The following is a 25,295-nucleotide window of genomic DNA, read 5'->3' on the forward strand; positions in this document are numbered from 1 at the left end:
GCAAGACCAACACCCCTGGGAAGCCCCTCAGGTCCCAAAGCGTCAGGTCCACTGTGTCCGGCAGCCCCTGATCCACAGCCAGGTCTGGGGACAGCAAAGCAGATCCAACCAACTGCCCAGCCCAGGCACCTACTTAACCTCTTCCTTAACCTAAAGTTGTTTCACAGACTATTTTTAATTAAGTCTGGGGTTTTTTCTCCCCTAGAACCTTCACGGAGGAGGCGGCAAACATGGCATATCAGAGCAGGTACATCTCTGTGTGATCCGTGCCCAGTTTCCAGCTTATTCCACGCCTCAGCAGACCCGGTACTGACCGTTTCGCACAGATCTGCCATAGGTAGCAACAGCTCTCAGTCCCCACAGCCACCCCAGCCCAGGAACTGGTTCCTCCTCCACCCAAATGCGGCAGCAGGAGGGGACTGGGGGCGGGTTCCCTGTTTCCCCACGTCCCCTTCGGCTCTCCTGCCTGTTCCCCCCTGTCCCAGAGCCCCAGACTCCACGATGCCAGCCGGGGTGCAGGGGCTCCAGCCGTTCCCCTCCTGTCACATCACGAAGCAGTGCAAGGGACAGCCCGTGCCCTGAGCCACAGGCGGGAACCCGCGCTGCCGGGGGCGCTGCCCGGCGGGGACACACGGTCCCGGCGCAGCGGACTCGGGGTGACCCCGTGTGCCCACCCGGGCCGGACCACGGAGCGACAGGAGGGCCCGGGCGGGACGCGGCCCCGGGGCTGTGCCGGGGCACCCTGGGGAGAGCCCGGGGCTCCCGGCGGGGGTGCCCGGTGGGAGCCGCGTCCGGGCAGGAGCGGGGAGACGGGAAGGGCCCAGGCCCGGGGGTTGGCCCGGCCCGGAGCAGAGCCCGCCAGCGGGGTGGCCGGCCCGGGGTGCGCACGGCCGGAGCGGAGCCCGCCAGCAGCCGCCGGGAGAGCCGAGCAGCGGGACCCGGGACAGCGAGACCGCCGAGACCTCCGGCCCGGCCCGTACCTGCTGCTACTGCCGCCGCCGCTGCCACCGGCCCCGCGGAAGTGAGTGACGAGCGGGGGAGCGCTTCCGGGGCGGGGCCAGGGCGGGATGGGCGGGGCCATGAGGGAGTGGGCGGGGCTAGGGCGGGAGGGGCGGGAAATGGGAGCGGGGACAGAGGATGGGATACAGCGGGCAGGGGATGGGACACGGGACACCACAGGGCATGGGGACAGTGGGCACTACAAGGGGTGGGACAGAGCGTGGGAACGCGGGACGGGGACAGGGACAGGGGAGCGGGCGGGGACAGCGCAGGGCATGGGGATGACCTGGGTAGACCGGGGTACGTGACACGGGATGGGACCGGGGTGGAGACGGGGAACAGAGGTGCTACAGGGGTGGGACAGCACAGCAGATGGAACGGGGGGCAGCGGGAGGGACAAGGGACACCGCAGGGCATGGAAACGGGTGGGGCAGGGCATGGGGACAGGGTCACACCCTGCCACCCGGCACAGCCGCGTCCCCCCTTTCCGAGCCGGGTGTCCCCGGGTGCAGGGGCACTCCCGAACCCCCGGGCTGTGAGTCCCTGGGCAGAACCGAGGGCCGGGAGCGGGCGGGAGCTGGAGGGACCGCGGCACCGCGGCCCGCCCGGCGGGTCCCGCTGCGGTGGCACCGGGGACAGCGGGTCCCCCTCCATCCCGGGGCGCACCGGGGCACAGCGGGTCCCCCTCCATCCCGGCACGCACCGGGGCACAGCGCGTCCCCCTCCATCCCGGCACGCACCGGGGCGCAGCGGGGGTCCCCCTCCATCCCGGGGCGCACCGGGGCGCAGCGGGTCCCCCTCCATCCCGGCACGCACCGGGGCACAGCGCGTCCCCCTCCATCCCGGCACGCACCGGGGCACAGCGCGTCCCCCTCCATCTCGGGGCGCACCGGGGCACAGTGGGTCCCCCTCCATCCCGGCACGCACCGGGGCACAGCGGGTCCCCCTCCATCCCGGGGCGCACCGGGGCACAGCGGGTCCCCCTCCATCCCGGGGCGCACCGGGGCGCAGCGGGTCCCCCTCCATCCCGGCACGCACCGGGGCACAGCGCGTCCCCCTCCATCCCGGCACGCACCGGGGTGCACCGGGGGGCCGCGGCCGGGAGCCCCGCCAGCAGCATGCTGATTGGCTGAGCTGCATGTACCTGGCTACCGATTGGCTGAGCTCTGTGGAGCTGGCTGCTGATGACGGTACCTGCTGACTGGCTGAGCTCTATGCGTGCTCATTGGCGGGCTGCGGCTGTGCTGATTGGCCAGCTGCTCTGGATGCGCTGACCGGCCAGGCTACTTGCCAGTTCTGATTGGCTGGGCTGAGCCCCCCTCCAAGGGCAGGTGGAGGGGGGCGAGGTGACCCCCCTGCCCGGAGCCCCCGGGACCCTGCGGGGTGTCCAGGACCCCCAGCCAGCGGGACTCCGGCAGTGCGCGACCCCCGGGGGGCCACCAACTGGGGGGTCTGGGGACTGATCCCCTCCAGGGTCCCTGCCCTGGCATCCCGCCCGGGGAGGGGATGTCTGTGTCCCCCGGGGGGCTCCCACCCTCCTTCACCCCGGGACGAGCCCCGCTCTGCCCTGGGTGGTCCCGTTCTCTGTTCCCTAGGGCTCTCGTTCCCTTCCCAGGGGTCCTGTTCTTTATTCCTGGGTGTCCCGTCCTTTCTTCCGGGGGGGAGGGTCCCCGCTCTCTTCCCGGGGTGCCCGTTCTCTGTTCTCCGGGGGTCTTGTTGCCTTCCCGGGGATGCCGTTCTTTATTCCTGAGGGTTCCGGCTCCCCTACCGAGGGTCCCGTTCTCTGTTCCCCGGGGGTCTCGTCCTCTTCCAGAGGCTCCCGTTCCCTTCCCGGGAGTCCTGTTCTTTCTTCCCGGGGTCCCCTCTCCCTTCCCAGGGGTCCCGTTCCCTTCACGGGCGTCCAGCCCTCTATTCTCGGAGGTCCCGTTCTTTATTCCTGAGGGTCCCGTTCCCTTCCCGAGGGTCCCTTTCTTCTATTCCCGGGGGTCCCGCTCTCTTCTCGAAGGGTCCCCACTCCCTTCTCGGATGTTCCCCGCTCCTCATCAAAGGTCCCAGCTCCCTACCCGGGGAGTGGCCGTGGGGTTCCCCCCCACCTCGAGGCTGCGGCGCAGGGCGGTGCCGGCACCGGTGCCCATCCCCGTGGCCGGTGTCGGGGCGGAGCGGCCGCACCGAGCCCTATAAAGCGGGCGGCGGCTGCGTTGCCGCAGCGAGGGTGGGGGTCACCATGAGCCTGATGCTGGAGACACTGCTGGGGCCCCCGGGGGGGCTCCGCAAGGAGCCGGGCCGCGTTGCCCCGCGCTCCGCCGCCTCCAGCGGCTTCTACTCGTGGCCGAGCCCGGTGGTGGGGCGGGCTCGGGGCGCGGGGGCTGGCGGAGGTAGCGCGGCCGCATCCTCCACCGAGAGCCTGGACTCGCTGAACGGCGAAACGCGGGCGCGGAACGAGAAGGAGCTGCTGCAGGTGCTGAACGATCGTTTCGCCGGCTACATCGAGCGGGTGCGGGCGCTGGAGCAGCAGAACCGGGCGCTGGCGGCCGAGGCGGCGGCGCTGCGGCAGCAGCAGGCGGGACGCTCGGCCATGGGCGAGCTGTATGCGCGGGAGCTGCGCGACATGCGGGGGACCGTCCTGCGGCTGGGCGCCGAGAAGGGGCAGCTGCGGCTGGAGCGATCCCGCCTGGCCGAGGACGTGGCCGCGCTCCGGGGGCGGCTGGAGGAGGAAGCCCGGCAGCGAAGCGAGCTGGAGGCGGCGGCCCGCGGGCTGGCCCAGCGCTCCGCGCAGGAGGAACGGGCGCGGGGGCCGCTGGAGGAGCGAGCCCGAGCCCTGCGGGAGGAGGCGGAGCTGCTGCGGCGGCAGCACCGGGCAGAGGTGGGAGCGCTGCTGCGGGGAGCCCGCCCCGAGGCGCCCGCCGAGCCTCCCGCCGCCCTGCGCCCCGGTGTCACCGCCGCCCTCCGCGACCTGCGCGCCCAGCTGGAGGGCACGGCGGCCCGCAGCACACTCCAGGCCGAGGAGTGGTTCCGCGGTGAGTCGTCTCCCCCCGCACCCCGCGGAGGGCTCTGCCGGCTGGTCCCCCCACCTCTCCCCGGGGCTGCCGCGCTCCGGGAGGGCGTTAGAGCGGCCGCGCCGCGGGGAGTGCAGAGAAGCCCCCATATATACTGTGCTCTGGAAGAGCGTTAAGGGTAACTCACGCCCGGGGGGGAACAGGGACCCCATTCTTCTATACTGTAGTCTGGGAGAGCGTTAGGGTATCCTGCCCAGGGGGAGCAGGGAAGCAGGGTCCCCCCCATATATACTGTGCTCCGGGAGGACATTTCAGTAACCACACCCCTGCCACCAGCTCTCGCTGTCTCTGGGTGTACTGATGAGTCCCCCCCGCGCCCCGCAATGCGTTTTGGCATGGTCATTGCACCGGAATCCCTCAACTTTTCGGGGTGTCGGACACTCCTAACTCTTCAGGGTGTCCCGCCCGTCCCTCCCCACTGCAGCGAGGCCAGGAGGGTTTGCGGTGCGTTGCGGGGGAAGTACAGCGGAAGGGGGAGTGCCGCAGCCATGACGCGGGAGGTGGGAGCAGGAGTGTCCGTGCTGCCCTGCTGGGTGGGGCACTACGGTACCGGGGGGGGGAATCGGCCCCGCGGGGCTCAGCACACGGCGGGGTTCAGCACCGTGGACAGCGGCAGTTCAGCACCGTGGACAGCGCCGGGCGCCGCCCCACGGCCGCGCTGTCCCGGGGGCGCCGGGAGCCGCGGGGTTTGTCCCCAATCCCCACCCTGTCCCCTCTGGTTCCCCGCGGGTCTGCGGCAAATTCCACCCCCCTCCCCCAGCTCGGGAAGGTGCGTCCGGCCGCAGCTGGGCGTGGCAAGGCAGTGGCGGGGGGGAGCGGGAGCTCTGGAGGTCATGGGGGTTGTGGCAGGGGAGAGGGGGGTTTGCAGTGCAGGTTTGCACTGGAAAAACGCCAGGATGGGGAAAACACCCACCCGGCCCATCCTGCCCGGGCACCTTCACCTTCCTGGCACAGGCAGAGCGAGGACCGGTGAAGCTGGTGCAGCCAGGGAGCCCCGCCAGGCTGGCTCTGCAGAGGACACGCAGGATGAGCAGTCTTGAAGGACAGAAGGTTCCCCGAGAAGGGGAGGCTGCAGCATCCCCCCTCCCTGCAACTTCTCCTCTCTCTCATTGCAGTGAGGCTGGACAAGCTCTCGGAGGTTGCCAAGGTGAACACAGATGCCATCCGCTTGGCCCAGGAGGAGATCAGTGAGTACCGGCGCCAGCTCCAGGCCAAGACCACGGAGCTCGAGGCCCTCAAAGGGACACAGGAGTCACTGGAGAGGCAGAGGCAGGACTCGGAGGAGCGCCATCATGCAGATGTCCTGTCCTACCAGGTAAGATGAAGCAGTGGGCAGCATTCCAGCTAGCATCTGGTGGGGAGGGACCATCCAGCTGCTGGGGAGGAGCAGAGCTGGTGCTTTGGCTTCAAAGGTGGTGACAACCAGTGGCAAATACTCAGAGTTGTGTCTAGACCCAGCCTTCCCCAGCTCCTGGTGATCAGGTACATAGAGCCTGAGGTTGCATCGGGGCTGTTGTGTCCCCCACCCATGATCGAGCTGTCCCACCTCTCTGCCTGGCTTAGAGCTGCCCATGACATTGGTCACAACCGCCACCAAACTGTGCCCATGGCTCAGGCTGTGGCTTGTGTCCCAGAGCTGGGAATTGCTGCACCGAGTGGTGGCCAGGGGCTGAAACCCTGTCCCCTGGGTGATGCCCCATCAGCCTCAGGGTGGGGTTTGGTGGCCACCAGAGTCATCCAAGTCCTAGGACGTCTCCACAGCTTGTCCCTGCTGGAAGGAGCTCAGCTGACAGGAGGGCAGCTCTCATCTGAGGAACTCCTGCAGGTCCTCTCACTGAACTGGACACGCTGAAACAGCTCCTGAATGTGTCCTCTTCCCTCTGTGTCTGCCGACCGCTCTCTGAGGATACCACAGTGTCCCTCCAGGGGACCGTTTAGGGGTGTCTCAGTGTCCCTCTGCCCCTTGGGACTGGACCCCCACATCACCAGTTGCTCTGTTCACTGCAGGAAACCATCCAGCAGCTTGACAGTGAGCTGAGGAACACCAAGTGGGAGATGGCAGCTCAGCTCCGGGAGTACCAGGATCTGCTCAATGTCAAAATGGCCCTGGACATCGAGATTGCTGCCTATAGGTAGGGGGGAAATGAGTGGAAGGTGGGAGGGTCTCAACCAGGTCCCAGTGCTGGTGTCCCAGTGGATGCTCCTTGATGGAGATGGAGCTGCAGGGCATGGCTGGCAGCTCCTGGCCATGGGAGGAGGCCTGAGCTGGGTGAGAAGCAGTGATTGATTGTCCTGCTCTGGTCTCTTCCTGGTAGGAAGCTCTTGGAAGGGGAGGAATATCGGATTGAGACTGGCATTGGGATGCTCTCCTTCCCCGAGGTGGTCCCCAAGGCTCCCAGTATCACCACCAACATCAAGGTGAAGAGTGAGGAGAAGATCAAAGTGGTGGAAAAATCTGAGAAGGAGACGGTGATTGTGGAGGAACAGACAGAGGAAATCCAGGTGACCGAGGAGGTCACAGAGGAGGATGAGGCTGAGAAAGAAGCTGAAGAGGAGAAAGCTGAAGCAGAGGGTGAAGAAGAGGAGAAAGCTGAAGCAGAGGGTGAAGAAGAGGAGAAAGCTGAAGCAGAGGGTGAAGAAGAGGAGGCCAAGTCTCCTGCAAAAGAGGAGGTCAAGTCCCCAGAGAAACCGAAGTCCCCCTCAAAGGAGGAGGCCAAGACCCCAGCTGTCAAGTCCCCAGAGAAGCCACCAACCCCCTCAAAGGAGGAGGCCAAGACCCCAGTCGTGAAGTCCCCAGAGAAACCTGCAACCCCCTCAAAGGAGGAGGCCAAGAGCCCAGCTGCAAAGTCCCCAGAGAAACCTGCAACCCCCTCAAAGGAGGAGGCCAAGAGCCCAGCTGCAAAGTCTCCAGAGAAACCCCCAACTCCCTCAAAAGAAGAGGCAAAGACTCCAGCTGTCAAATCCCCAGAAAAGCTCCCAGTTCCCTCAAAGGAGGAGGCCAGAACCCCAACAGTGAAGTCCCCAGAGAAACCTGCAACCCCCTCAAAAGAGGAGGTCAAAACTCCATCTGTCAAATCCCCAGAGAAACCCCCAACCCCCTCTAAAGAAGAGGCCAAGACCCCAGCTGTGAAGTCCCCTGAGAAACCTCCAACCCCCTCTAAAGAGGAGGCCAAGACCCCAGCTGTGAAGTCCCCTGAGAAACCTCCAACCCCCTCTAAAGAGGAGGCCAAAACCCCAACTGTGAAGTCCCCTGAGAAAGTCAAATCTCCTCTGAAGGAGGAGGCCAAGTCCCCACAGAAGGAAGCGGCCCCGGCCAAGGAGCCCACCCCCTCCCCTCCAAAAGAGCCGAAAGCCCCTGTGAAGGAAGAGCAGCCCAAGGAGGTGAAGGCTCCCTCCAAGCCCGGAGCAGAGGAGGGCAGGAAAGAGGAAGCTCCCAAGAAGGACGTCCCAGCCAAGGTGGAGGAGAAGCCCAAGGAGAAGGTGGCTGCTGCGCCAGAGCCTCCAGCCCCGCAGGTGAAGGAGCCAACCAAGCCAGGCCCCAAACCTGCGGAAGAAGGAAAGGCTGAGAAGGAGGTTCCACCAAAACCTCAGCAGGAGGTTGGCAAAGTGGCTGAGAAGCCAAAAGCTGAGGAGAAGGTGGAGGAGCCCAAGAAGAAGGTGGAGGAACCGAAGAAGGAGAAGGTGGAGGAGCCCAAGAAGAAGGTGGAGGAACCGAAGAAGGAGAAGGTGGAGGAGCCCAAGAAAGTAGAGGAAGCCAAGAAGGAGAAGGTGGAGGAGCCCAAGAAAGAGAAGGTGGAGGAGCCCAAGAAAGAGAAGGTGGAGGAGCCCAAGAAAGAGAAGGTGGAGGAGCCCAAGAAAGAGAAGGTGGAGGAGCCCAAGAAGGAGAAGGTGGAGGAGCCCAAGAAGGAGAAGGTGGAAGAGCCCAAAGCTAAAGCGAAACCCAAAGATGAGACCAAAGCCAGTAAAGAGCCCCCCAAGGCTGAGCCCCCCAGCAAGGAGAGCAAAGCCTCAGAGCCGGGGAAGAAGTGAGTGGAGCCCCTCTGGGTGCAGGGGCTGCTCCGGTACCCCCAGGGTGGGGACAACCCCCCAGGCCGGGCTTTCCCTTAGCAATATGTTTGTGAGACGCAGCCCTCCCAGCCCGGCTCCCCCCGCAGAACGTGATTTCCACACCTCAACACTTGAATTCTAACCCAGGAGAAGAGCCCCCAGGGGAACCTAGCGCCCTTCTCCTCTAAGTGCATTTATTTAACGTATGTGCAATCGATGGATTGACGCAGAGCTCTAGCTGCTTGGGACGGGGGCTGGCAGGGTCCTGGGGGTGACGATTGTCCCCCCAAGTGGTGACTCAGGCTGCAGCCAGCCCGGGTGCTGTGGGGACCTTCACACACACGGAGCACCAGGAACCTCAGCCCACTGTTACTTGCTTTCTGTGCAATAACCAAATAAAGTGCTTATGGAGACACCCTGGCTCCGCTTCTGCTGCTCTGGGTGGGGAGAGATGGTGCAGAGGGGCAGGAAAGCTGGGCCAGGGGGGCACTGGCAGGTGTCACCAGCACTGGGGGGTGACACAGGGTTTTCCAGCCCACTGGGCAGGCACAAAGGAGCTGATTCCTCGTGTCCTGCCTGCACGGGGGCTGGGAACAGGCCCAGCTCCTCCCACGCCACCATGCAAAACATTTTAGTGGATTGGCTTTTTTTCCCTTCCTTCCCTGGATAAGCGCGGCTCCCCAGGGGCTGGCAGGGCCCAGACTAACCCGAGGGCTGCGACACAGCCCTGAGCTGCAGCATCGCGGCCTAAAAGCTGGGGAGAGGGACTGTCAGCAACCCCCCAGGGAGAAATCGCCCCTGGGGGAGAAGCAGCTGGTGGTGACCAGAAGGGATGAAGATTTTGAGAGTAGGAACAGAGCCCCAGCTCTGTCACCCTGGCTATGGGACAGGACTTGCTGTGGGGAAGAGCTGGGGAGGGGGCACTTTCCCCAGGGTTCCCCCTGCAAACGCCGAGCCCTGGCACAGGACACGTCCCTGCTCCCCCCGCCAGCCCTGGACGCGGCAAAGTTCCCCTCCTTGCTGCGTGGTTTGTGCTGAGTCAGCGGCCAGCACGGGCAGGATGGGCTGGGCCTGCAGTGCGGGCTCTGGAACAGGGCTATTTTTAGGTATTTCAGTTTTGAGCTATTTCAGTTTTTAGCCATCTCAGCTCCACAGTCCCGAGGGCCTGGGGGGGCGGGCAGAAGGCAGTAGCACCCCGGGCAAGGAGACGGGTCCTCTCAGCAACAAGATGCTGCCAGAGCCCAGAGAGGGGGAACCAGGGCTCATTGCAGCCCCCCTGGTCATAGTATCACAGAACAGTTTGTGTTGAAGGGCCTCCCCAGCTCCCCCAGTGCCCCCCCTGCCATGACAGGGACATCTGCACCAGCTCAGGGTGCTCAGAGCCCCGTCCAGCCTGGCCTGGGATGTCTCCAGGGATGGTTCAGCCACCACCTCTCTGCCCAACCTGGGCCAGGCTCTCACCACCCTCAGGGCAACAATTTCTTCCTCATGTCCGGCCTGAATCTTCCTCCTTTAGTTTAAAACCATCACCCCTTGTCCTACCCTGTCCCACCATCACAGCCCCTGCACAGATGGGGCACCACAGGCTTTTCCATCAATTCAATATTTAATCCAAAGCCAAAGTGGCTACAAAACCTTCAAATGAAACACAAAACCTCAGAAAAAGAACTGAAATGGTGGGATGGAGACACTCCTCCACACGGACAAGACAATGCTCAGCGATGGCTGAAGAAGCCCTGGGGGTGATTGAACTTGAAGGGCTTCAGGCGCATGGGGCCCCTGGAAAGGGAGAATCACAGAAGCATTTTGGTTGGAAAAGACCCTCAAAACCATTGAGTCCAATCATAACCCATCGCTGGCACTGCCCCATGTCCTGAGAACCTCATGTCTGTCTGTCCAGCCCTCCAGGGATGGTGACTCCAGCACTGCCCTGGGCAGCCTGTTCCAATGCCCCACAGCCCTTTGGGGAAGAAATTATTCCCAGATCCAACCTCAACCTGCCCTGGCGCAACTTGAGGCCGTTTCCTCTGCTCCTGGTGCTTGTTCCTGGGGAGCAGAGCCCGACCCCCCTGGCTCCAAGCTCCTTTCAGGCAGTTCAGAGATCAGAAGGTCTCCCCTCAGCTCCTGTTCTCCAGCTGAACCTCCAGGTCCCTCAGCCGCTCCATCACACTTGTGCTCCAGCCCCTCACCAGCTCCATTCCCTTCTCTCAACTCACTCCAGCACCTCAAGGCTTTTCTTGGCATGGGGGTCTAAGCCAGGGGGCAGGAAGCCCCTGGCACCCACACAAAGGGCCTGGTCCTGGGGTACAGCCCCACTGTAGGAGGCAGAGCCCCTTAGGCAGCTAAAGAAGAGGCACTAGGGCACATAGTGCCATGTTCTAGGGGACAGTAGTGCCACCAGAGTCCCTGACAGCACCCTCACACCCCACATCACCCCTCACACTTGCCCCGGGTTCCCCCAGGCTCTCACTTGACGAGGCGCAGACACATCTTCTCCTGGGGAAACTCCTTGGGCCCCTCCACGCTGGGGTCATGCGGCTCGGTCTCCAGGTAGACGTCCAGCACCATGCACAGGCGCTGCAGCTGGTTGGTGAGGAGCTGGTACCCTGGCTTGGGCCCCCACAGCTCCTTGTAGTTGACATTGACCTCACTCTCCATGGCCTGCCAGAGGAATTGGCAGGTTTAGGTCTGTGCTCTGCCCACCCAAGACCCGCTGCTGCCTTTGGCAGGTGGCCTGGCCACCAGCTCACCCCAACAGCTCATTTATTATGGATTCTGAACTGCTGGGGACACCCCTCAAAAGCCAATGGTCCTCCAGCCTCCTCTCCCGGCACCCTGGGTTACCCGAATGTTGTCATCATTGCTGCTGTTCCGCTCTCCTTTCCAGTTGAGGCACAGGCTGAAGACGGGCGGCAGCGTGGCATAACCGGGGTTGAGCACCACGGCGGCCTGGAGCTTGGCTGAGCAGAGACAGGGAGAATCACAGAATCATTTTGGTTGGAAAAGCCCCTCAAGATCATGGAGTCCAACCATAACCCACCCCTGGCAGTGCCCCATGTCCTGAGAACCTCATGTCCGTCTGTCCAGCCCTCCAGGGATGGTGACTCCAGCACTGCCCTGGGCAGCCTGTTCCAATGCCCCACAGCCCTTTGGGGAAGAAATTGGTCCCACATCCAACCTCAATCTCCCCTGGTGCAACTTGAGGCCGTTTCCTCTGCTCCTGGCGCTTGTTCCTGGGGAGCAGAGCCCGACCCCCCTGGCTCCAAGCTCCTTTCAGGCAGTTCAGAGATCAGAAGGTCTCCCCTCAGCTCCTGTTCTCCAGCTGAACCCCCAGGTCCCTCAGCCGCTCCATCACACTTGTGCTCCAGCCCCTCACCAGCTCTGTTCCCTTCTCTCAACTTGCTCCAGCACCTCAAGGTCTGTCTTGTCATGAGGAAAACATCACCCACAGCCCATGGGACCTCCAAACAAAGAGATGATCCATGAAGACCCCCAGAAGCTGCCCTGGAGGTGTCCAGTGTGGGAATCAGTGACTGCCAGGGGAAGGAATCACACCTACCTGTTCCCCTTTCGATCAGAGCCATGTAGTAGAGGTGAGTGTCTTCAGCCAAGCCGGCCTCAATCACGTCTTTAGTGTAGGGCAGCTCCTGCCAGGAGGGATGAGAGGATGAGTGAGCAGCCGCCAGCACCACGCGGGAGCTGTAAGGGATATGGCCTCGCGCTTGGCACCTACCGCGTAGTCCTCATAGGTCATGGCAGTCCACTTCACCAGGCGCGAGACGATCTTGGTGGGGAAGAGATGCTGGCACTCACTGGAGACTGGCACAACACCGTGCTCTGAAACCAAGGACAAGGGGAAGGCTGGGGACAGAGCTTGTCACTAGCTCATAGGCAGCGATGCTCCAAAAGCAGAACCTGAGGACATCGTTATCCTCCCGACACCTCCATTAGGTGCCCAGAGAGGAGCAGCGGTGGCCTCAGCTGCGATTCCATTGGAGCCCACAGCCTTGGCAGCATGCGCCTGGCCCTCTCGACGGGCGCACAACATCCATGGTTGTGTGGTTCACCTCACAACACAGCCTAAATCAATTCCCAAGGGGGTGCTAGCAAGCAGGGGGGCCCAGCCTTCCCCTCCCACCCAAAACTGGGCAGCCCTTACAGCTCCGCGCCTGCTAAGGACAGAGGGAACAAATGGGAACACTGTGGGTAGCACCGCAGATCTGCGGCACCCCACTAAAGGTGACACCAATCAGCTCCTGCACCAGAGGACCCTGTCACCGCATGCCCTGTCCCCAGGCACTCACCGAGCGACGCAAACTGCTTGTGCAGAGCCAGGCGGGACTGCAGCCTCGAGCGCAGCAGCTTCACCGTCAGCTCCATGTGGCTGGCGCTCAGCGCGTTGTCCGCAGTGACTGCGTGCTGTGGGCAGGAGGGACCGTCACCATTTCACCAGCCTCTGGGCTCTTGCTGGGGACCTCACGCTCCCAGAGCCACCCCAGCCAGCCATAGGGACAGGGACACGCTCTGGTGGCTGCTCAGTGCCCGTGACAGGGCTCAGACTACCACACATGGGAGAGAAAATACGCTGGAGTGGCCCCGCTGCACAGTTCACCTCAGCTGAACCTGTCCCAGCCAAGGGTGCATCGTGGTTTGGGGGTAGCTGGTGCCACTAGGGGGGATGGGACAGGACACAACTGCCCCCAAAACCTCTCTAAACCCCAGCTTGACATCTAGGGGTGTGGGGAGGGGTGAGACATGCCTGAGGCTGATCCTTGGGGAAATGGAGGCCGCCCAGCTTCTGCACCCACACGTAGGGGTGCCCCAGCTCTGTCACGTAGTCGCTCAAGGTCAGGATGCTGTGGGGACAATGAAGAATAGTCACATCACCCCAGAGTGTTCCCGTGTCTCCCCACCAGGCAGCCAGAGTGAGTAGGCGCTTTGTCTGCACCCCAAGCCATGCCCAGTGAGCCCAGCTGCTGCTGATGGGCAGGACAGCAGCTCCCCGAGCCCTTCCCAACAAGGACAAAGCCACCCCAGATGTGGGGGGACAGCCCCACTCACCCCACTTTATCAAACTGGAACTGGTTGGCCGGGTTGGGCGTTTTCCTCCCGTGGTCTCCTGGATAGAGGCAGTTGAGGACGGAGTCTGGGGAGAGCAGGTCGCTGGCAGGAGGAGGGGAGAGACCAATTAATCAACTAATCAGCAGCCTGGGCTCCATGTCTCTCTGGGGTGGCCACTACTAGGCTCTGAGCCCAGAGATGTGGATTATGAGCTCCATAAGTTGGGTTTTGAGACCAGAAACACTCCAGCGTGTGAACTCCAAAACCTGCAGGTGTGGATGGAGAGGACACCGCCAGCACATGGCCCGATGGCTGTGTGCCACCCAACAAGCTTAAGCAGAGGAATTCTGCTTAATGAAATAAAATTCCTCGAGTCTGATTGTACTCACAAGCTCAATCAAGCTGTAGGGCTGGGGGATCTGGGGTTTGGCTCAAGCCAGAGCTTCACGGGTTTGGGGAAATGCAGCCAAGGGAGCTGTGAGGGAGGGAGCACCTTGCGCAGGAACGCTGGGGACACTCCAGCTGCTCTCATGGAGGGTTTGGGACAGGTAGGGGGAAAAGGGAACCCCAAGGGGACTAGGAGGCCTCAAATGGGCCAGGCTGGGAGGCAGCACTTGCCTGAAGGTGGCCCAGGCACAGCCTCTCCCACCTCCTTCTGCCTCAGGCAGCCCCTCATGGCTGTGGAATTGTGACCAGAGAGCTGGCAGCTGACAGGAGCTCCCTGGGCAGGCGCTCGCAGCTGCCAGTTCAGCGATTCCTCACATCAACCAGGCTCCAGCGGCCCCTGGGGAGCTCATGGAGAGGCAGCTGCAGTGCTCAGGACAAGGTGACCTGCAGAGCGAGCGGGTGAAGGGAGCTGCCGGCACGGGCTGCGGGTGGGATGAGGCAGTTTGGCCGCTGAAGGTGACAAGAGGAGAGGTTCTGTCCCAGCCCCCAACCAGTCCAGGACTGTTCCCCTGAGAGGTTCCCAACCTCCCGGCCCCTGGCTTGTCACAACAAAGGGAGAGGAGGAGGAATCATAGAAGCGTTTCGGTTGGAGGCACCCTGAAGACCATTGAGTCCAACCATTCCCCCACCCCTGGCAATGCCCCATGTCCCCGAGAACCTCATGTCCGTCTGTCCAGCCCTCCAGGGATGGTGACTCCAGCACTGCCCTGGGCAGCCTGTTCCAATGCCCCACAGCCCTTTGGGGAAGAAATTGTTCCCAACATCCAACCTCAGCCTCCCCTGGTGCAACCTGAGGCTGTTTCCTCTCATCCTAAGGAGGAGGGTGCTGCCTGGGTGGGCTCCTGGAACAGCCCTGGGGCTGAGGGGGAGGATTCTGCAGGGTCGAGGATGCACCAGGTAAAGCCCTCCCAGAAGCAGAGACGGAGCTGTGCTCTCCGGGGTCTCCTTTAGCCACCAAGGGACAAGTCAGGACACCGTTTTGACACTGCAGCTCTGCATCAAGGCCCCCAAGTGCATCACAGTGAGGAACTGAGGTTAAAACCTCACCCACCAGGAGCAATAGCTGGGTGTGGAGTGCCTCAACTCACTGGGCACAGGGGTACATTGTCACCATGTGCTGCCCTTGGCACTACATCACTCTGCCAGCAGGTCACTCTGAGCAGAGGATGGGGGACACCAGGGGATGGTGTTCCTGGCATGCAGAGGGGTCGGTGCCCAGCAAGCTCTGCGCTCGGTGCCCACGGGTCTCTCCTCACCCAGCGCTGACGGCTGTTGTCATCTCAACGGCAGTGGTCACCTTGGCTTTCACTGTCATGACATTGAGGTTCATCAGGTAATAGAAGGTCAGGTGAAGGACGTTGTCATCTGCGCCAATAGAGGAGAGACAACATTGCTATCCGCTCTCTGCAGAGGGAGATATACACGTCCCTCTGCTTCGACAACAAAAGACTGGGCAGAGAGGAACTGGCAATCCATGTCCTATAACCTCTTACACTGTCCCACCAGCATTTGCCAGGCTGGATCTGTCAGGCCCAAGACCCCAGCACAAAACAGAAAAGCTCTCAAGTAGACGGAAGAAGCTTCAGAGCAAGGTCACCCCACCCACGGGGGCGAGAGGAGCTCCAGGAGCCAGAGCTGCTGTTCAGTGTCCCCTGGAAGTCACGCTCCTCCCTGCCGGCGCAGCTGGGCCAAGGGCAGGAAAGCCTCTCCGCACCCCAAGCTGTCCCTGTGGACCCCAAGCTGCTGCCAGGTTCCTCCCTGACCTGCTGTCACCCATCCTCACGTGCCATCTGCCACAGGCCACCAGGGCCCACTTACCCTTGCACTTGAGGTCGATGGTGACGGACAAGGGGTGTCGCTTGAGCATCTCCTTGCGCTTGTCATCCAGCTGCACACCCAGGGTGGGTCTGCGCCGCTTCTGGGGGGAAAAACAGAGGGGTGAGACCCTTCTCCTGCTCCTTGGCAACCCACAGACCCCGAGTTCCTCCCACCGCTCTTCCAGTCCAGTTCCCCAGCACCATGACCACGGAGCAGCCCTGGGGAGGGGCAAGGACAAAGTCACTCCAGTTCTTATCGTTCCTTCAGCTCCCAGGAGCATCCCCATCCCTGTAAGATGAGGCCAAGCACCTGCTGCCCCTAAAAGCTTCCTCATGGCAAGGCGCAGAACCTGAGGCCCTTCCCTTTGCCCTTCTTCACAGCAACACTCGAAAACACCAGGTGCAGCTGCAGGGTGGTGGGGATTGGTGGCACAGACCTTGCCCCAGGCGTTGATGCTGGGGGCAGCCAGTGCCTAACGCCTCTCACCAGTACACACAGCTTCTCCCCAGCACCTACAGCCTCTCCCCAGCACCCAAAGCTACAACCTGTAGGACTCAAACACTGCCCCGAGGGAGCACTGAGCAGCCCCATGTGCAGAGCCCAGCTCGAGGCTTTTGGCAGATGGGAGGGGGACAGACAAACGTCCCTCCCTACCGGACACACAAATGTCCCTCCCCACTGGATGCAGCCTCCAGCCCGAGGCTATTTATACAAAGTGGAACAGCTCCAGCTGGGGAGCTGAGAGGGATGTGAGTGCAGTGGGACGGGAGCAGGACAGATTTGTACTCTGGTTCTACTACATTTGGGACAGAAACTGAAAACGGCATCTGTCTGCTCCCAAGAAACATCTGGATTTAATTTCAGTGCACCCACAGACACGCTCACAGAGTGGAGGGACTAATGCTCAGACCTGCTCAAGCCCAGTTTCCCCAGCACCTCCCCCAGTTAGCAGGCACAGATTGTTTTGCCAACGATAAGGTGTTGGGAGAAAACTGCGGTGTCCCTTACCGTGGTCTGCTCCTCCTCTGCGTCCGAATCACTTTCGTCATCTGCACAACAAGAGGGGTGTAAGTGGGGACTGCCCAGGGCTCTGCAGCTTCCCCAAACCCAGCAGGACCACCAGCCCCTTCCCCAAGGCCACAGCCCCCCCAGACAGCACCATCCCCCCAAAAGCAGGGCCCTAGCAGGATGCAGACGCACAGGAACGTTCCCCCAGCACCAGGGGTCACTCCAACAGGCTGTGAACACCTCTCAGGAAGGAGGACTTGGGGACAGAGCGGACCAGCGGTGCAGACACCAGGCACTGTGCCATTTCCACCTCAGAACCCACCCGCTTCTCCCCCCGACTCGTCTGCCCGCAGTGCCAACACTCCCCAGCTCACCCTGCGAGTCCTCGGGAGGCTTGTACAGCGCTTTGGCTTCCTCGACACTCCCCTCAATGGCCACCATGAGCTTCTTATCTACAGAGGAGACATGAAAACTAAGCTACAAACCCCACTTCTGTACCGGAGAGGAGTCAGAAGCAGCCCTGTCCCAGAAAACTCCCGCTGCATGGCCGCATGAGGCAGAGCCCCACGGCAGAGGAGGCTCAAACGAAGGGTCAGCGGGAAGGGGTGGTTGTCAAAAGGCTCCGTGGGGGCACCGTAGGGCTGGATCTCTGGATAGGACGGGCTCAGAGGAGGGAAAACGCTGGGTTTGGAGGGACTGGCCCTGGAAACTGTAAAGGCCAAATCTTTATCAAGAGCCAAAAGGGGCTGGGGTTGGCACAAACGGGGAGCGAGGAGCTGGGTCACCAGGGCTGTGGGTCATCAGCAGGGATTTGGTGTGGCCAAGTGGCACAGCGTGGTCCTTCCACACTCCCATCACCTGCCCCACTCCTGGAGCAACTTCAGAGCAGGTAGCACTGCAGCTCTCACCCTGTGCTACAGCCCTCTCCATGCAGGAGCTGCAAACAGCCCGGGGATCCCGAGCCACACCGGGAAATCCTTCCTGATTTGGGAGGGGCTTCAAAAAGCCTCTGGAATGGGAAAGGTTTTGGGTGAGGAGCGGGGAAAGGCCTCTGTGAGGGCAAGCAGAGGTACTGCCTGCTCTGGAGCCACCACTGCCGTGGGTGGCACAGCGCAGCACCCACCTCATGGGTGACAGGTCTTGGGAGGCCGCGTCAGCATCGAGCCAGCTCGCAGCAATGTCCCTGCTGCCCTTGAGAAGGGTGGCAGAGGCAGGAAGCGAGCTTTCCAAGCAGTTTTTTCCCAGCAAGGGAGCTGAGCAAACACGGTTTCGAGTGCTGCTGCCTCACTGCGCTGGCCCTGAGGCCACCCCGCTGCTCTGGGCTCAGCGGAATCCGGCAGCAAAGCAGCAGGGACAAAAAGGACCTCCCAAAGTGTCTCCAAAGCAGGGTTTTCTGCAAGCAGGAGTGAAATTTGGCCCAGGGGGGAGCAATGAGTAATGACAGCCCCCCACGGGGTCACAGAGGACTGCGCTTACCGCAGGCCTGCCCGTAGGCGCTGGCTTGAACAAAGAGAACGTAGAGCGGTGGTGGGAGATGCCGGGCTGTCTCGTACTGCTTGTGTGCCTGGTCGAAAGGCATGAAGAGATACTCCTGCACAGGCAGGGAGGCCTGAGAGGACAAGAGGGAGAACGGTTATCACCAGGAACAGGATAATTCATCCTCCACAACTTCTCCTTCACCCCAAGCTGGCAGGTGGGGGACTGGAAATCAGCCCCGCAGCATGGGGTGAAATGCTGCCATGGGCACAGTGAGCCCTCCAGGAAGAGCTCACAGTTCTCCTGTGCTGGGAAACTTCTGGATCTGCAGCTAACCCAGTTTCTTCACCTTTTCTTTCCTCCCAAGGCAATCGCAAGGGGCTGGAAGTGTGTATCGCTCCCCAGAGAAATGCCTGTTTAATGACTCCTCCATCCGCAGCGCTGCAGGAATTGCTGCATAAACAAGGAGGCTCCAGAGGAGTCTCGGCACGAGGCTGAGGCAGATTTTACCCGCCATCCACACTCACTGGGAGCAAAATGTCTCCAAAGCAGAATCAGCCCAAGTGTTTCAAATCTCCAGTACCTCAGCTCAGTCCAAAAAACACCTCCCCTCCCTGCAGAGCTCAGGCACCTGCATGATGCTGTTGAGGCGAGGCTGGAGGCTGCTCAGATACTCCTTCTTCACCTCGATCTCCTTCAGGATCTTCTCCTTGCTGGTCAGGCATTCCTTGTACTTCTCTGCCAGCCTAGGGGAGGGAATTCGGTTACGGCCACACACCACAGCTACAAAGTCTGTGGGGGTCATGGGCTCAGCTCTTCTGACTCAGCAAAAATCACTGCAGGAACCAGGGGAGCTCAGACATGGTGACACACAAAGAGCTCTGAACACCAAGGGCAAGCGGAGGCAGAAAGGAGCCAATTAGAACTACAGAATCATTTCAGATGGAAGAGACCCTGAGGAGCATCGAGTCCAACTGCTACCCCAAGCCTGCACTAATCCATGCCCTTTGGGGAAGAAATTGTTCCCACATCCAACCTCAACCTCCCCTGGTGCAACTTGAGGCCGTTTCCTCTGCTCCTGGCGCTTGTTCCTGGGGAGCAGAGCCCGACCCCCCTGGCTCCAAGCTCCTTTCAGGCAGTTCAGAGATCAGAAGGTCTCCCCTCAGCTCCTGTTCTCCAGCTGAACCCCCCAGGTCCCTCAGCCGCTTCATCACACTTGTGCTCCAGCCCCTCACCAGCTCCATTCCCTTCTCTCAACTCGCTCCAGCACCTCAAGGCCTTTCTTGGCATGACAGGCCCAAAACTGAACACAGGATTCGAGGTTTGACCTCCCCAGTGCCCAGCACAGGGACGGTCACTGCCTGGGCCTGCTGGCCAGTACTCCACAGTGTGACAGTTATGGACGGGCACTGACAACCCCACCAGCATCAGAAAGTGCTCAAGGCGCTACGAGCATCTGCTCCCAAGGCAGCTGAAGGGGATATTTCCCACCACGACAGCAGCAAGAGGTGAACCCTCGTGTTCCCCAGATACCATGGGGTGAGTGGGAATCATGAGGCTTCTCAGCAATTCAACATGCAACTGCAGGACAGGTTCAGCTTAGCTCATCTTCACCCTCTATGCAATTTGCAATAAACAACAATTTTTAAGGAGAACTCTCAAGAGATCTCCAGGTCGGATACTCCTCTGCAGCATGTGCTGCAGGCAGAGCTGTCCGGGAGCCTTGGCTGCTGCACAAAGCGGGACAGAAGGAGCTGGGTGTGACGTGACGGGTCTGGGAGAGGCAGCGGAGCCAGGCAGCACCTCTCGCTGGTCTGCTCCTCTGCGCTGCCCTGCTCACGCAGGCAGATCTTTCCAGAGGCTGATCGTGGCTGCTGCCTGGCTGAAAAAGCCACTGGCTGTTATCAAACACAGGGATGCTGCATCGTGCTTGCTTTTTGCATGGGGCAAGAGTGGGGGGAGTAGCTGAGCTGCCCACCCTGCCTGTGCCAGCCAAGGGACCATGGGGGCTGGAGCTGCACCGAGGTGTCTGCCAGCACTAGGACATCGGCGCCTGTCACAGCCCTGGGAGATCAGCGCCGCGCAGGCAGCTCCTCACCGTGGTGAGCGTCAGGAGCACAAGCAGGAATGGGAGCACTGGGCTGTGGCCCCAAGCCAGGCATGATTTTGCTCCTCACACCACAGCACAGTAGATAAAACAGGGATCACTTTGCCCTATGTGGCACATCTGCAGTACCACGTTCTGGATCACAGAATTGTTTTGGTTGGAAAAGACCCTCAAGAGCATCGAGTCCACTCATTAACGCACCCCTGGTGCTAACCCATGTCCCTGAGAACCTCATGTCTGTCTGTCCAACCCTCCAGGGATGGTGACTCCAGCACTGCCCTGGGCAGCCTGTTCCAATGCCCCACAGCCCTTTGGGGAAGAAATTGGTCCCACATCCAACCTCAACCTCCCCTGGCGCAACTTGAGGCCGTTTCCTCTGCTCCTGGCGCTTGTTCCTGGGGAGCAGAGCCCGACCCCCCTGGCTCCAAGCTCCTTTCAGGCAGTTCAGAGATCAGAAGGTCTCCCCTCAGCTCCTGTTCTCCAGCTGAACCCGCCAGGTCCCTCAGCCTCTTCCCATAAGATGACAGCCCGTAACCTCATAAGACAGCAGCGGGGATACAAGTCCATAATCACTGATCCTGCAGGATCACCCCTATGATGAGCAGCGCCACTGTTTCCAGCTGCAGGAGCCCCCAAGCAGATGCTGGGGAAACATGGAGCTATACAATTAATTTTCTTCTCTTGATACCCAAGAGCCAGCACCAATGTTCTCTTGCGCTGGTCTGGTGGTTGCTCTGCTCCCCAGGACTCTCTTTCACCAGGCACACAAATGAAAACCCCCTGATCTATGAAACAAGGATCCCACCAAGCCCAACTCCACACACACAACAATTCTCCACACCAAGGACTCAGTGAAACAATGAATCTGTCACTTGTTCCATGCTGATTATTTCAAGAGGGTGTTAAACCTTTTTCACCCACTGCTTCACCCAGCAGCTGCGCAGCTCGCTCCCGGGGGCCACAGAGAGCACAGCAGGCTGACGCAGAACCGAAACACTGCTGACCCACCTCTTGCGCTGCTCCAGCTCCCAGTCCAGGCGGGCCAGGGTCTGCTGGTGGGGCTCGGCCAGGGTGACAGCAGGCCGGCTGATTTCGGGGGGGGCCTCTTTGTAAAACTCCTCCAGACTCACCAGCTCAATCTCCTCATGTTTTGACCTGCAAGGACAGAAGGATCAGGGGCATCCGGAGCAGCCGCTCTCCTCCCACAGCGGGCTCAGGTGATGCGGCAAAAGATCCCAAAATTTCATGGAGTCATAGAGTCATGAATTGTTTAGGCTGAAAAAGACGTTTAAGATCATCGAATCCAACTACACAACTGGTCTCACTATTAAAGCCTGAGGGAAAAAAGGAATTAAGTACCTTGGCCTTTTTCTCATTCTTTGTCACTGTGTTTTCCATGCATCCAACAAAGGATGGAGATTCTCCTTAACTCTCCCTTTGCTGCTCGTGTAGTTGCAGAAACATTATTTTATTGTCTTTTATGGCAGTGAACAGATTAATTGTAGTTGGTCTTTGGCCCTTCTAATATTCTCCCTTTTGGAGGCCTCCATCGCATCCCAGACACACCATTGCTCCCTCTTCTCCCCGCCCAAACTCACTTGAACTCCAGGCACTTGGTGATCTCTTTCTGCAGGTGCATCACCTCATAGAGCAGGTTCTGGAGCTGCAGGTGATACGCATCGACCTTCTGCTTTGCCTGAAATACCGACACGGCCAGAGCAGGGGATGAAGCTCCGTCACCTTCCTCCCAGCAAACACCCCCACACACTACACCAGCTAGCAACGGTGGGTTTTAGGGTACACAACAATTTTTTGGGTGTATAAAGACTTTTTCAAGGGCTGGGAGAGCAAATGCTCATCACATCAAACTGATTCCGCCCTGGAGGCAGCATATTTTGGGGACAAGGCACAGAATGGGGCAGAGCTACTGAGGCACATGGACTAAGCCCTCTCTCATCCCCGTGCCTCAGTTTCCTCAGCTGTACAAGGGCAATAATGTTGTTTGTAAACTGGGAAAAGCTCTCCAGGAACTCTGTTACTTTTGGGGCCAATTTTACACACATTTCTCAGGCCTGCTGCACATCAGACTCTTGAGACATAGCTTTCTGACTACCTGTTATATTCAAGACAGAAGCAGATACCGCTCCGTCATTATTCGTTATAATTACAGCTTCTGCTGCCCCGCAATAGTGTCTGATAAACCTCTAATTCAAAAATCATGACCTGGCTGCTGTTTAATTCCTCCCACATATCCAAACATAAACCAGGTGGAAATGGCACCATCTCCAATCCACCTAAATCCCACCCTGTATCCCTCACCCCCCAGCCCCTCTGCACCTCGTGAGTTTGGTCTCTCCCTTTCTTCAGCCGAATATGAGCCAGGCGGTTCAGCTTCTTCAGGGTCATGAAGTGGACGCAGCTCTGAATCCGCTGCTCATCGATCTCAGACGCCTGAGTGGCAGGAGAGAGGGGTTTGAAGCCGGAGAGAATGGTTTGAAGTGGGAGAGACAACTCTCACCACAAAATCCTCTTGCTGCAGGCACCTCCTGCAAGTCCTGTCACAAAGGGGGCTCCGCGCTTCGCTAAGGAGCCACGATTTATGTCACCGCGGCTTCCGAGGGAACTTCCCGCTGCCAGACTCACAGGTCACTCACTGGAAATAGCCTGTATGGATTTCCAGGCTCACTACAGTGATTTTTCTAGTGTGTTTGAGCCTGATCGCACACACTGCCATGCAGAGGGTAGTGTGGGCAGTGACAGTACGAGCCTTCCCCACCCACAGCTGAGGCTGCTGGGTTTCCATGGGACAGCGAGAGTTCTCCCACCAACCCGTCAGGAGCCCAGACGTCAGGTGCTTTAGAAGAACTCAGTCTGCACAACATCTGCTCAGTCCAGACCAACATCTCAGCTAAATCGTATTTTACTTTATTTAATGGAGGCTGTTCCATTTTCCTGACTCTCCCCAGAAAATAGTGCCCATTTCCCTCAAATTAATAGGAAAAATGTCAAAGAACAGAACGCATTAAATCAAGAACTGAGGCTTTTCCTTACGTTGTCCTTGATGCCCCTGCTCTTCAGCTCCTGGATTTCTGCCATCAGTCTCTGGAGCTCCTGGCAGGTGTCTCTGTAGAGCTCATAGTCTTTGATGGGGTCACGCAGATCCACCTCGCACTCCTCGCTGTAGTACCGAACATCCTGTGAAGGCAGAAAGCACCTTCTAAGGCTCCTTCCTTCCATCTGCTCTGTAAAGGGCACTGGGACACAAACTGCTGGGTCTTGATTCCTCACTCTCTCTGTTAATCCCACGCCCAAGACTCTACACAGGGGAGAGGACTCGCTTAACAATCCCACACACAAACACCACCAGGTGTTAAAACGCCTGAGAAATTCAGGTTGTCTTTTATATAGCTGTCAGAAATTTAAACTGGATTCCATCCTGCACCTGTGAATCTACACGACTACAGAGGATAAGATGGGAAGTGGAATTACTGCTTCAATCCCTGTCCCTGCTTTGGCTGAACCCAAGTTACGCTGCTGCTTGTGGGAGTGTTTTAAGGCAACCTGCAAACCCAAGAGGCACCCTTCAGCCTCATGTTCGCTCTCCCTGTGCCTCCAGAGGAACTTTTGGCTTCTTGAGCACTATGTTTCCTGAAGGAGGTGGAAGCAGGTTCAGAAATTCAGAGTGGTCGCTGGGGAAATGGTCTCACACCTTTCTGAGGGGGAGAACAAGTCCAGCAAGGAGCAGGTGTGAGAACAGCCCTTGGGAAAGCAAAGAAGCTGAGCTCTACTCTGCCCTGGTGAGACCCCATCTGGAATATTGTGTCCAGTTCTGGGCCCCTCAGTTCAAGAAGGACAAGGAACTGCTGGAGAGGGTCCAGCGTAGGGCAACCAAGATGATTAAGGGAGTGGAGCACCTCCCTTATGAGGAAAGGCTGAGGGAGCTGGGTCTCTTTAGTTTGGAGAAGAGGAGACTGAGGGGTGACCTTATTAATGTTTATAAATATATAAAAGGTGAGTGCCATGAGGATGGAGCCAGGCTCTTCTCATTGGCAAACAATGATAGGACAAGGGGCAATGGGATCAAGCTGGAACACAAGAGGTTCCACTTAAATTTGAGAAAAAACTTCTTCTCAGTAAGGGTGACAGAGCACTGGAACAGGCTGCCCAGGGGGGTTGTGGAGTCTCCTTCTCTGGAGACATTCAAGACCCACCTGGACATGTTCCTGTGCAACCTCACTTAGGCGTTCCTGCTCCAGCAGGGGGATTGGACTAGATGATCTTTTGAGGTCCCTTCCAATCCAGAACATAATGTGATACTGTGATACTGTGGGAGATCTCGCCCTCTGAACTGCCTGAAAGGAGCTTGGAACCGGGCGGGGGGGGTCGGGCTCTGCTCCCCAGGAACAAGCGCCAGGAGCAGAGGAAACGGCCTCAAGTTGCGCCAGGGGAGGTTGAGGTTGGATGTGGGAACAATTTCTTCCCCAAAGGGCTGTGGGGCATTGGAACAGGCTGCCCAGGGCAGTGCTGGAGTCACCATCCCTGGAGGGCTGGACAGACGGACATGAGGTTCTCAGGACATGGGGCAGGGACAGGCGTGGGGGAACAGTTGGACTCAATGATCTTGAGGGGCTTTTCCAGATAATATGATTCTTTGATTCTATGATTCTAACACAGGACACCAGCGCTGTGCCCGTGCGCAGCCCCTGGTCCTACCTGGTCGCCATCGCCCCTGCCCCGCTTGGGCTCCTGCGGGCCCCCATCCGTGCGGATCACTTTGGGTTTCCTCTTCTTGCTGGACTCTGACGACATAGCGCTGCCACGCAAGGACTGGGGGACAAGCGGCAAAATCATCATCTCTGTGGGGCCAGAGCTGCCCGGGCTGGGGCTGTCCCGGGCTCTCTTCCTCAGGCCCCCGCGCCTCCCCGCTCCCAGCCCCACCACAGACTCACAGACAACAGGCCCAGGGGCCTCTACCCCTTCAGGGCCCCCCGGCCCCCACCACACCGGGCTCAGGCCCCTCCGGAGACCATCAGACCCGCAGGCCCAGGGCCCTGTGCTCCCCTGGAGCCCCGATCCCCAGCACACGGGGCGCAGGGACGCGTCCTCCCCTCAGCTCAGCCCCGGGCGCCCCCGGCTCTGCTCCCCCGGCCCCGCTCACCGCACCGCCCGCCTCGGCGCCGCCCGGAAATGACGCCAACGAAGCAACAAGAGCGGAACAGAGCGGCAACCGCTGCAAGCGCCCCCTAGCGGACACACCAACAGGCGGACTGCGAGCG

The 25,295-nt window shown here is 60.1% G+C and overlaps 2 protein-coding genes across 4 annotated transcripts; one reads left to right on the forward strand and one right to left on the reverse strand.

Moving 5' to 3' along the window:
- Positions 1 to 3,223: 3,223 nt before the first annotated feature.
- Positions 3,224 to 8,084, forward strand: NEFH (neurofilament heavy chain; the record flags this gene model as incomplete). The annotated part of the gene is made up of 5 exons (XM_080355343.1): positions 3,224 to 4,016; positions 5,171 to 5,370; positions 6,063 to 6,187; positions 6,371 to 7,736; positions 7,824 to 8,084. The coding sequence occupies 5 exons, from the start codon at positions 3,224 to 3,226 to the stop codon at positions 8,082 to 8,084; spliced, it is 2,745 nt and encodes a 914-aa protein (XP_080211469.1).
- A 1,616-nt stretch (positions 8,085 to 9,700) lies between these two features.
- Positions 9,701 to 25,205, reverse strand: THOC5 (THO complex subunit 5). 3 transcript variants are annotated; one of them, XM_080355380.1, is made up of 20 exons: positions 25,178 to 25,205; positions 24,733 to 24,846; positions 23,071 to 23,214; positions 22,357 to 22,470; positions 21,618 to 21,715; positions 21,028 to 21,174; positions 18,544 to 18,658; positions 17,913 to 18,045; positions 16,811 to 16,888; positions 16,437 to 16,477; positions 15,429 to 15,528; positions 14,867 to 14,975; positions 13,164 to 13,265; positions 12,862 to 12,958; positions 12,407 to 12,521; positions 11,836 to 11,939; positions 11,662 to 11,749; positions 10,947 to 11,062; positions 10,573 to 10,763; positions 9,701 to 9,881 (listed from the first exon to the last, which is right to left on the reverse strand). In XM_080355380.1, the coding sequence occupies exons 2-20, from the start codon at positions 24,826 to 24,828 to the stop codon at positions 9,818 to 9,820; spliced, it is 2,052 nt and encodes a 683-aa protein (XP_080211506.1). In that variant the 5' UTR covers positions 24,829 to 24,846; positions 25,178 to 25,205; the 3' UTR covers positions 9,701 to 9,817. The 3 variants fall into 3 exon arrangements, with proteins under 3 accessions (XP_080211506.1, XP_080211507.1, XP_080211505.1); XM_080355381.1 differs by lacking the exon at positions 25,178 to 25,205 and adding an exon at positions 24,969 to 25,117; XM_080355379.1 differs by lacking the exon at positions 25,178 to 25,205 and having other exon boundaries at positions 24,733 to 24,917.
- Between the last annotated feature and the right edge of the window lie 90 nt (positions 25,206 to 25,295).

Source organism: Nesoenas mayeri, assembly GCF_963082525.1.
Source record: "Nesoenas mayeri genome assembly, chromosome: 17".
In the NCBI taxonomy this organism is placed as follows: Eukaryota; Metazoa; Chordata; class Aves; order Columbiformes; family Columbidae; genus Nesoenas; species Nesoenas mayeri.

Excerpts from the sequence above, each read along its gene's own strand:
- THOC5 (XM_080355379.1), bottom strand. The coding sequence starts at position 24,873 with ATGATGATTTTGCCGCTTGTCCCCCAGTCCTTGCGTGGCAGCGCTATG. Across the intron at positions 16,478-16,810 it reads GCCTCCCGAGGACTCGCAGG|ATGACGAAAGTGATTCGGAC; the intron begins GTGAGCTGGGGA and ends CTTGTTGTGCAG. Across the intron at positions 11,940-12,406 it reads CAAGCAGTTTGCGTCGCTCG|AGCACGGTGTTGTGCCAGTC; the intron begins GTGAGTGCCTGG and ends CCTTGGTTTCAG.